The sequence below is a fragment of the Protobothrops mucrosquamatus genome, unplaced genomic scaffold (assembly GCF_001527695.2).
Source record: "Protobothrops mucrosquamatus isolate PMUCROS unplaced genomic scaffold, P.Mucros_1.0 scaffold844, whole genome shotgun sequence".
Classification (NCBI taxonomy): domain Eukaryota; kingdom Metazoa; phylum Chordata; class Lepidosauria; order Squamata; family Viperidae; genus Protobothrops; species Protobothrops mucrosquamatus.
The window spans coordinates 397,612-409,354 of record NW_015387099.1 but is presented as its reverse complement, the minus strand read 5'-3'; the positions used below and the strand labels follow the sequence as shown (position 1 = coordinate 409,354).

The window sequence follows — 11,743 nt, the reverse complement described above, 5'->3', positions numbered from 1 at the left end:
TGAAACATTTGTTAAGTGAATTTTACCCCATTTTACAACTTTTCTTGCCTCAGTTGTTAAGTTGTTAATCACTGCAGTTATTACGTTAGTGACACGGTTGTTAAGTGAATCTGGCTTCCCCATTGACTTTGCTAGTCAGAAGGTCACAAAAGATGATCACATGATCCCAAGACACTGCAATCGTCATAATTATGAATCAGTTGCCAAGCATCTGAATTTTGAACACATGACCATGGGGATGCTGCAACAATTGTAAGTGTGAAAAATAGTCATAAGTCACTTTTCCCATTGCCTTTGTAACTTTGAACAGTCACTAAGTGAACTGTTGTAAGTGGAGGACTATGTCTATGCTTAAGATGGATGAGCCAAGCACAGATTGAAGAAATAACAAAGACCCCAGGTAGAAAGCAGATAAAAGTTTCTTAGGACACACTTCCTAAAGCTAAAAATTTAGAAACTGAAGTCCAGGAAATATCCTCACATTGGATATAGCAGCCCTAGGAACCCTGTGAATAATGTTATCTATGTGTATTACTGAAATGTTATAAGAATGATTATACAGAGACACAATTACCGATAGGGGAGAATATTTGTAGCTCAGGTTTAAACGAGGGGTCCTTGGTGCTCTCTGAGCTTGGTTGTTTTCCTGTAGACGTTTCATTACTCAAATAATATTACCTAGTTTGGGTAATGAAACGACTGCAAGAAAAAAACCAAGCTCAGAGAGCTGCCAAGGATCCTTCACAGATACAATTATTTCGTGCAATATTGACAAGATAATCTTTTCACCAAAGGTTAATTGCACAGCTTAACCCAGTGTTTCTCAACCTTGACCATTTTAAGGCATGTGGACTTCAATTCCCAGAATTCCACAGCCAGCAATGCTGGCTGTGGAATTCTGGGAGTTGAAGTCCACATGCCTTAAAATGGTCAAGGTTGAGAAACACTGGTTAACCGAAAGCAATAGTGAACTAACGGAAAACTAACAAGCTATGCATAGGGTTCAACTGGATGCAGAAAAATATAATAGTGGTGCGGGTAACAGCTTGCTACCGTTCCTACTGCTTGTTTATTTGGTTATTGCGACGAGGCGCTGAATTCTTTTTTTTTTTTTTTTAAAGGTTCGCCCCCTTAACGTCATCCGAAAGGAACCGCCCTAGTCAGCGAGCGACCTTCCCTTCGCCTGGCAGTTTTTGCCAGCCTCCAAAATGTCCCACCGAGCCACGGTCAGCGGCGGCGACTCGGATGACGTTTACAAGCCCTTAGAGCTCGTCGACCAATCAGCGGCAGAGAGGGGCGGTGCGCGAGAAATTCGAAAAGGGTCGCGGTCGACTTCCGCGCTGTGAACGGACGGCCGAACGGACGGAGGGAGAGAAGGTAGGGGGAGAAATGGCTACTCGGTGAGGGAGCTTTATGAGTGGGAAACGGTTTTGCTGCGGGGCCCGCTTGCACACCGACGGAAGCCTTTTTTTTTTTTTTTGCCAGCGAGCTCCGGATGAGAACGCTACTAAATCTCTCGGGATATTGGCGGGAAAATCCTCCGGTGAATTCTTTTTAAAAATGTGATTTCAACCTATTTTTGATTTCGTACATTTGGGGCTGGTTAAGGTAGGAGTCGAAGCCTCCACAAGTCTGCGGGGCACCAGGCTGGGGAAGGCTGTCCCGGGGACTTTAGGGCAGCCCCCTGAAAAAGGACTGCAGCCTCTTTCTGCCGGGACTTGTCTCTTGTTAGATTTGGGCGTGGAGATCAGGCTGCCGAGCTACATGACAGAGATATTCATCTTCATTTTAGCCATGGTCTGCCCACTGCAGAGTGAAGGCCTCTTCCACATGTTTCCAACCAATACGGTCCTGGATTTTCTTTTGCCAATTGGGCCCACAATACTTGCTGATGTGGTAGATTCATCTTGTTTTAGGGTCCCTTTTGTGGACTCTTTTTTATTAAGTGGGATCCATTCTATGGCTGCCTTGGTCCATCTGCCATCAGTTCTTCTTGCTATGTGACCAGCCCATTAACATTCTTTTATTCTCTTGATGATGAGGATGAAGGTTTGTTCTCCGAGCTTGTGAGTTGGTTTCCTGAATGTTTCATTACCAAGCTAGGTAACATCTACAGCAGAGTTTTTAGCCTGGTAATGAAACGTTCTTTCAGAAGTAAGTCTTCATCCTGGTTCATCCAAGCCGGGAATATTATCATTATTATTATTATTAAATAAGCAACATGGCGACTACTTTGGGAAGATGGTTACAGTTTATTGCAGAAGCAGAAAGATGGTTCTTCAGGAAAGAGCAGAGGAGAGAAGAAGAGACTGAGCACATGGCCAGTAGCTTTTTATACCGTCTCTAGCTTTTTGTTTGGAAGTTTTCCTGTTCCTGTGGCATGAACTTTGAGGCTATTTCCTGTGTCACGTATTCTGACCTGAGCCCAGGTGTGCCTCTCTGGTATTACTTGATGGTAATGGTTAGTCCTATTATGTCCCAAAAGTCATCTCCTGCTTCCCTGGGGATGGGGCTAATGACTCCTAGAGTTTGGGTGGGATATGCAGTTTTTCTCTTTGTCTTCTTGAGTTCCTGGCTCCAACCTTCCTGATGGTCCCACATCTGCATCTGTATAGGGCTGGCTCCTGCCTGGGGCAAAGAGATGAGGCCAGGTTTGGTTTCTGCTTTTCAAAAAATGCTTTTAAAAATCCTTTTGGTGAAAAATATATTTTCCTGCCTTTTTCTGACTTCCCACAGTTCAGAAACCGACCCACAAGCTTGGAGAAAGAACCTTCACTCTCATCCTACACCCGAGCTACAGATGTTCGCCACTATTGCATTTCTTGATGATATCGTATACTTTCATTTGTTCTCTAATCCAGGGGTCCCCAACCCCCGGTCCGTAGACCTGTACTGGGCCAGCACAAACAAGCAAAGCCCCATCCGTGGGGTGAACGCAGCACACAAACCCACGCATTCTCCGGTCCACGGAAAAATTTCTCCACGGAACTGGTGCCCAAAAGGTTGGGGACCTCTGCTCTAATCCATGTGCAAGTCTTTCTATCTTCTGTTGTAATGCCGAGCACATATCTTTCCGTGGCTCTTAGCACCAGTCGTAGCTTTTGTATCAATTGTGGGGTAGTGACCATGTTCATTGGCATATGTTAGAGCAGATAGCACACACTGATCAAAAACTTTTCAGGCATGGGAGGTTGATCTTGAAAATTATGCTTAGGGACAAGGATGTTGTAACCTGGTAATCTATCAGTTGCTCTGGAGAGCATTTATTTTGGGAAGGTAGTTGCAAAGTACTATACATGCAACTTGATGTCTGATACAAATATATAAGTTTGGGGTCTTGTGTCATAATAAGTTTATCTTGTTCCTCCTCCATTTCTCATCACTAGTATCTTTGCCAGTCCCAGCCATATTCAGATAGTCCTCGACTTATGACCACAATGAGCCCAAAACTTCTGTTGTTAAGTGAGCCATTTAAGTGAGTTTTGCCCCCTTTTATGACCTTTCTTGTCACAGTTGGTAAGTGAATCATTGCAGTTGATAAGTTAGCGGCCCAGCTATTAAGTGAACCTGGCTTCCCCATTGATTTTGCTTATCAAAAGGTTGCAAAAGGTGATCACATGACCTTGGGACACAGCACCAGTCATGAGTTAGTTGCCAAGCATCTGAATTTTGATTACATGATCATGGGGATGCTGAAAAGGTCATAATGTGAAAAATGGTCATAAGTCACTTTTTTCACTGCTGTTGTAACTTTGAACAGTCACTAAATGAACTGTTGTAAGTCGAGGACTACCTGTATACGATACATACAGTGGTCAGTGAATATATATACTTAGTGGACTCACCTCAAAAAGTATTATATGTGATCCTTGGCAAGCAAGTGGTTGCTTGCCCTTTTAAAAAGGAATAAACATGATACTGTTCTTGCTTTTTGGAATGATGATGATGATGATGATGGAGTTGGAAGGGGCCTTGGAGGTCTTCTAGTCCAACCCCCTGCTCAGGCAAGAAACCCTATCAGACAAATAGTTATCCAGTCTCTTCTTAAAAACTTACAGTGTTGGAGCATTCACAACTTCTGGAGGCAGGTTGTTCCACTGATAAATTGTTCTAACTGTCAGAAAATTTCTCCTTAGTTCTAGGTTGCTTCTCTCTTTGATTAGTTTCCATCCATTGTTTCTTGTCCTGCCTTCAGGTGCTTTGGAGAATAGCTTGACTCCCTCTTTGTGGCAACCCCTGAGATATTGAGAATAACTGTAGCCTTGGTGCAGTCCCTTTGTATAAGGAGTTGTTTTAGCCAACAGTAGCTAATATCAGAAGGAGAATGGTAGTGCTCACAAAAAACTATGCCTTTTAATATAATTTCTTATTTTGAAAAAGTATTATGAGACACATGATTTTTGATGTAATTTCAGTAACTTTAAAATCAATATTGCTAACTTCATTTGGGTTTGCTAAAGTGTCTGATGGGCTGTTTATGTTGGTAGAGTGCAAATATCTGTTGTTTTTCTTGAATTTTGCAGACAAAATTCATATTCTTTATACATCATACGTATCCAACTTTTTGGCTTGTCTGGGCTGCACTGAGTGAAGAGAAAAATTTTGGGGGTTCATATAAAATATATAATATAATTAATACAGATAAAAGTTTACAATCTTGTGGGGCCACTTTACTAGCTGTCCATGGGCCTCAGGTTAGACATCCAGCGTTACATCACAGATTATGTATTCTATGGACTGATTGCTGAATTTCATATCATTCTGGTGCAATTTCTATGATGCAGCAGCCTTATATTATCAGATAGAAAATGTCATTTAATATTTTATAACTAAATTTTCAAAATGCTACTAAGGATTTAAATTGTATATAGTGTTATATATAGTGTCATTATACGGTACTATTATATCTCATTCACAATTTAAGCATTAAATAATTTAGGGAATTTAGATGCATTTAGAATGGGGTATCACAGAGTTTGGTTGTCTTACTTTATAACACCTTTTTAAAGTGAAAATGTAGAGGAATACAGTTCATATTTGCAGATGTCAGACTTTTTTTAATTAAAAAAACATTTATAATAAAGAGATTTTGTTTTTGGAGATGCTGTACTTTTTGAAAATAGAAGAATTTTAACGTGTATTTTTCTTTAACAGGAAAGAAAAAAAATGTCATTGAAAGCAGTTTCTTTACATAATATCCCTGGTGGTACACCTTTAAAGGATTTTGTAAACTTCCAGGTGAATTGTACTTTCGATTCAGCTAAAATTCCTCCTTCAATGGTTCTTACTTGCCAAAATGTTTGTTCGGGCAAAGAGATTGAAGGAATAAATGTTTTCCAGTCCACTTTAATGTCTGGCAAAATGCATACAAAAAAGTTCGTTGACATCAGTGAAATTAAAACATCATCTGAAGGAATCCTGGGACTGATTTCTTCATGTCAGAAAACTAAGCCACTGACAAGGAGTGTCATTCAAAAACGTAAAGCTTGTGAGGCATTACCCTTTGAATCTCCAGCAAAAATCTTCTCAAAAATGAAACAAAAAGCAGCTCTTGTCAAAGAAAAAAACAAGCCTTCAGAAGCTAAATTGTTGGACTCAAGGTGTACCGCAGATTATATTCTTACTCCTGAAAGGCAACCTGCCTTTCTACAAAGATCAGAAAAAATACCTATACATGAATATAAACAAAAGACAAAGGTGGATGAGGATTTTCATGAAGAATCCAATGTAAAAACAGGTTGGTTGTATAATTTCTTTCAAGTTTCTTCTAGTATCATACTTAGATGTTTGAGATACAATTACAAAAATAGGGCTTCTACCTAATAGTGATTAGAAATTGGACAACCTGCTCCCTGCCTTATTAACTCAGACTTGCCTGCAGGATTGATTGAATTTATATGCCACTCACCTTGCTGTTTTAGGTGACTCTGTACAGCTAACCCTATAGTAAAAAATAGAAATATAAAAACCATGATTAATATAAAAACAAAATTTAAAAAGGTTACATACAGAGTAAAAGACAATCAGTTTAGAGTGGAACAGGGGTGGTGCCTTCTCTGTCATTGCACCAGCCACTTCCAGCGTATAGCTTCTCCATCAGGGCCCAACACCAACTGGCAGAGCAAGGTTTTAAGGCTCTTCCTAAAGGCCAGAAGGGTGGGAGTGGATCTCGCCTCTTGACTAATGGGGTCTGCACTCTTTGCCAGAACAAGTGGGATGGGTCAATTCCATTGGAGCAAGTTGGTTCCTCAGGTACCTTAGACACATTCCATAAAAGGCTTTAAAGGTGATGACCAACACCAATATTTTTCAATAAGCCGTCCTTTGCATTTCATGTACTGCCGATGGCTTTTTTCTCCAACTTTCTCTTGTTCATTTTTATACGAATAAAGTATCACAAAGTTGGTTTAAACCAATGGTCCACAATCTTGGCGGCCTGGCTGGGGGCAGGTGGAAGAGGGGAACCAGGCTGTGCAAGCAGCTGGCCAGCGTGCACGCAGCACAACTCATGTGAGTTATGGGTTGGCACGCACACAGCTTGACTGCAAATAGAGTTGCGTGCACATCCTCGTCAACCTGCCACTTATGCAAGTTGAGCTGCTCGTGTGCATGCATGCCGCCCTGCCTCTCAAGCGGCCCAGTTTCCAATAGGCCATGGCCCGTTAGTAGACCGTAACCCAAGAATTGGGGACCCTGCTTTAAATCACACTTGAATCTTTGTTTCCCAGCACCACTGCTTAAGAATAGCAAGCAAAAAGTGATGAGGAAATACTCATATAATTAATTAATTGTCAAATTATGTATTGCAGTGATGGCGAACCTTTTAGAGACCGAGTACCCAAACTGCAACCCAAAACCCGACTTATGCATCGTCGGGTGTCGGGTGGGTGTGGCCCATTGGGTGGGTGTGGCCCATTGGATAGGCATGGCTGCAATGGTAACTGGGTGGGACTAAAAAGTTCAATCAATTCCAACTTTGCAAGATCTTTTTTTCTTTGCGAGAAGTTGAAATTGACTGACTGATTTGAAACTTTTTTTTTTTGCACACAGGAGGCCTAAAGCAAAAAGGTTTTATAAAACCCAGCTGAAGGCCTAGGACTGGGGCGATGGCGCGCGTGCCCACATAGAGGGCTCTGAGTGCCGCCTCTGGCACCCGTGCCATAGGTTCGCCACCACTGATGTATTGGGTACCCCTGAGATCTTGCAGAAGCACATTTGAACTTCCTCAGTGATAACACATCTGTTATATTAGTTGTATTATTCATTGCTATGCAAATATTAAATTCCATGTTTTCTAAAATGTTATTTTCACTCTACCAGGTATTGAAAACTATTTATCAGTGGATTTGATAGTTTTTGTCCTTTCATTTTCAGTGACAAATTCTATTTCAGTGAACAAAAATATATGTACTGCACTAATAAATTCTCCATTTCTAGAATCCCACAAGTTCTTCTCCCGTGTAAAACAGAGGTTGCAGGAGGATTGGTCACAGAAAGGTAATACTTTTTCTTAGGCGATGAGAAGCTTTGCATATATTTTTGTCTTGAAATTCTGTCTTCAATTTTTCACTTGCAAGCTTGTGGTTGCTTTATAATTTTCTTGTAATTAAAAGTTGTTTTTAATGACAACTTACATAGCAAACTGCCAAATAATTTGTAGTTGCTTTTATTCATTTACTCATCATTTGCCTTTAGTTTTTTCAAACCTTTGCCCCATAGTATTCTGGTTCTAATTTTTAACTTATTTAATTTTGCTTTCTTTAATAATTAATGTTTAAATGTTTTCTACCACTTTTTTATGATGTTTGTAAGCCACCCAGAGTCACTTGTCAGTGTGATGGGTGGCATATAAATAGTTTACATACATACATACATACATACATACATACATACATACATAAAAGAATTGGTCATCAAATAGCATGATCACCATTCAGCAGGCTCTTCGTTAGTAATACACACACATGCACATTAACACACACACACGATAGTTAGCTATCTCATCATCATCATCATCATTTTACTAAGACTTTTATATAGATAAAAGATAAATGTAAAGAAAAAATAGGAAGAAAAGAAAATAGTTAAAGAAACAATCAAAACAGTAAGCAACTTGCAGTTTTTATAATGGTTAGAAACAAACTCATTATTGCTCCTGTGTCTTGATATTACAGAAATCTTTTCAATCCCTTATTTAGCCCTTTTTCAAATTGCTTCACTTTGCTTTTTTTTTTCTTCAGCAAAATGTCCATAAAAAGTACTTGCTGTTTTGTCCCTTACCAAATAGGTTGGTTTTGTCATTTCTGCCAATTCTGGCATCTTCACAATCCATTCCACAATTTTGGGAGTTTCAGTTTGCCTCCATCTCTGTGCATATAATAATTGTGTTGCAGTTACCCTGTATAAAATTAGTCTTCCATCAGATTATTCTAGTTGGCTATACATAAATCCCAAAGAAAGATCTGTTTTTCTTGTTATTGATCTTTAAAATTCTTTGTATCTTGGTATGTATTTGTATCCAAAATGTTCTGCCTTCTTCCCAAGTCCACCATGCATGGCAAAGTATCCCTTATGTTTTTCATATTTCAAGCTCCTCATTATTGTTAATCATTCCATCATGGTTTGTCCATATCCAATCAAGTCCAATTCTTTATTTGCATACATCTGATGGAGAGAATCTTGCCAGGCTAAAGCGATAACCTCATAGATATATCCTCTGAGAGAATCTAGAATGTGGCTATCCTAAACTTTTCCTCCCTCAACCCCCCCCCCCCCAATCCATCTTAATTTGTCCCTTAATTTGGCCTTCTCTCTTGAATATACTGCCTCCTCCCTGGAAAACTGGTGCTACCAAGATTCCCACTCCCACTCCTCCAGGTGCACATTCCATCACAGTAGTCCTCAATTAACTTGCTAGTTGAGATCGAAAACTCTTGTTAAATGACACAATCAAAAGTTGAAAAGCTATAACTTTGCTGCTTAGTAACAGCAGTTTCAGCGGTCCCAGTTGCTATCATTAGAAGACCACACTGGTTGTTGTGTGAGGCTCTCGAGTGATCACAACTTCCAACCTCCTGCCAACTTTCCCATTGACTTTGCTTGTGGAAAGTCGGCAGGGATGGTGGCAAATTGTGATCAAGTGGCCATGGCACACTGCAGTGGCTGTAAGCATGAGGTCTGATTGTAACTACCATTGGTTCAGCACTGAAACAAATTTGAACAGTTGCTGACTGAGTGGTCCTTAGATTTGTACCGCCTGTATTTATTTAATTCACTTATTTTCTGACATTTGTATCCCATCCATTGCCAAAGATACCAGACGGCTACCATCCAAATAAAACTCGTAATACTATAAATATTGCAATAATGATTTAGCAGTGAGGGAAAAGCAAAAACAGTCCAAATATCTCTAAACCTTGCGTTTATTTTTGTTTTTACTTTATGTGGGAGTATAGGAACTATACAGGTTTTAAGGGATAGCATATTCTAAAAGGATGGAGCTACTATGGAAATAGCTCATGTCTGAGGCCTTCCTTAATATGTTGAACTTTGACATATTAAGGGATAAATAATTAGCACTCCTCTTGGCTCCAAACCACTACAAAGCCTCCTGTTCTAAGAAGTTAGCATGGCTGAGGAAAAAAATGATTTAGGCATAACAACTGATCCTGAAACAGTAGTTGTCAAGTGAATATTTCCTGTAGGAGATGCTTCACTGTACTAAATTTAAAATGTCTGTCCTTACTTACAGCAAAGCAACCTTTAGTCACATCCTGCCCAACCAAAAAACTTAATAATTGTAATGAAGAATGCCTAAATACTACTGTTACCCAGAAAGAGAAGATTATTGTGGAACCTGCTGAATTGGCCATTGAGACTTTTACCATAATATCTAATCCTCTGATTGTGAGTGATGATCATATTAACTCTAGAGAATTCTTGAGGGAAGAAGCATCCAGAAAATTTCCTCAAGAAAAAGCAGCGGTGACTCCATCCAAAAACATATATGGCCAAAAAGCAGGAGAAAATGTAAGTGTTTCGCCACAGAAACCTTCCCAACATCTGTGTGATACAATTTTTGCTACTCCAAAAGTCCATATACCAAGGAAACGACAGCATGATACCAAGGTGCTCTTGGATGAACCTGATACAGGCACAAATAAAAAGGTAGAATCTTTTTTTAAATTTTATTTTATCTATTTGTATCCTGGCTAGCTGGAAAAACAATGCACACCAGCCACAGTTAATCACAACTAAACATAACTAAAGGGGTCACCACAACTACCTTTTCTTGTGTTACAATATCTTTTTTCACTACTTCAGAAAGGAGAATCAGTATGGGTGATGATGAGTGGTTGACCAGGATATTTTCTGTTAACTACTTCATTGAGAAAATGAAAATGAGTAGGCTTGCGCAACACTTCAGGTTCTGTCTGAAAAAGATATTTTTGAGTGTTGAAGCAATGAGTAAGCAATTGTTTTGCTATTCTAAAATAGCGTCATCTGGCATCAGCAGGCAGCTGTGGACAATAGATTACATTCTCAGCCCTAACTGCAGCTTAATTTAGCTTATCATTTATTTTTCTATTGCTCTTTTAGATGATAATTTTAGGGAAGAATAATTTTGAAGAGCCATAAATCTGAAAAAAAGCTCTCTTTAAATAATTATAATTTTAGAAAAATCCTGGAAATTACTAGTATCTTATTTGCATTTATTTATATTTTGTATTAATAGACTGCCCAGTTCTCTCAAAGATGCAAGTCCACTTGTTTGTACCATTGAAGATCAGAGATCGAATAAATGATCCAGACTACGTGTATTAAATTTGTATTTAATTTGTATTAATTTGTATTAAAAAATAGCATCTGTTTTTTAAAATTGGTTTTAAATTTCTGTAATATAATAATGGAGTTTCCATTTCTTTCAGAATCTCAGAATAATTTCAGAAATGTTTTGAATTTCAGAAAAAAATAAATCTGTAAGCTTCAAGATTTTCCTGGATTCAGTCCTACTTTGGGATTGTTTATAATGCTAACAAGATATATAAAGGGATGCATATGGCTTTGTACATATCATTCTCTACAAATCTTTGCTTGAGTGGTACAACTAATACATGTTGGGGGGGGGTAAATTACTACACTAGCTATGCAAGGTTTTTTTTCATAGGTTCAGAAGAAAATATTTAATATTTGGGTTCAAATCATATAAAAGAGATGTGCACATTTTGAATGTAAGTAGTGATCACAAATATAAGGAAGAAGTATGAATCTGAGAATGTCATAGAACAGAGGTCCCCAACCTTTTGGGCACCAGGGACCGGTTCCGTGGAGAGGTTTTTCCGTGAACCAGAGGGTGCGTGGTTTTGTGTGCTGCCTGCATCCCACGGATGGGGCTTTGTTTGTGCGGACCAGTTGCTGGTATGCTGTGGCCCAGTACTGGTCTATGGACCGGGGGTTGGGGTCATAGAACAGTCGGGTTACATTACATGATTTTGCAGTTGGGTGCAAACTAATTATGACAAAAGTTTATATTCCATATTTTTTCTAATTTAGTTCTCAAAAGAAAAACAGATGATATGTATGAATCAATGGAGAATCAGGGTGATCAATAACAATGCTGATGTGTGTCTGGAAGGAAAACGGAGGCAAGTGACTGCTTTTCAGTTTTGTTCAAATATGTCTACATGGTTTTTAATCACTGTCATGGATGGTCCTTACATTTAGTATTGAGTTATTTTATTGG

At 39.1% G+C, this 11,743-nt stretch overlaps 1 protein-coding gene across 1 annotated transcript; it reads left to right on the top strand.

Annotated features, from left to right (window-relative positions):
- The first annotated feature begins 1,527 nt into the window (after positions 1-1,527).
- LOC114922771 (mis18-binding protein 1-like) lies at positions 1,528-11,724 on the top strand. Its single transcript, XM_029284693.1, has 5 exons — positions 1,528-1,562; positions 5,155-5,737; positions 7,438-7,497; positions 9,752-10,167; positions 11,554-11,724. The coding sequence occupies exons 2-5, from the start codon at positions 5,167-5,169 to the stop codon at positions 11,722-11,724; spliced, it is 1,218 nt and encodes a 405-aa protein (XP_029140526.1). The 5' UTR covers positions 1,528-1,562; positions 5,155-5,166.
- Positions 11,725-11,743: the final 19 nt, after the last annotated feature.

Excerpts from the sequence above, each read along its gene's own strand:
- LOC114922771 (XM_029284693.1), top strand. The coding sequence starts at position 5,167 with ATGTCATTGAAAGCAGTTTCTTTACATAATATCCCTGGTGGTACACCT. Across the intron at positions 5,738-7,437 it reads AGAATCCAATGTAAAAACAG|AATCCCACAAGTTCTTCTCC; the intron begins GTTGGTTGTATA and ends CTCCATTTCTAG. Across the intron at positions 10,168-11,553 it reads ATACAGGCACAAATAAAAAG|TTCTCAAAAGAAAAACAGAT; the intron begins GTAGAATCTTTT and ends TTTCTAATTTAG.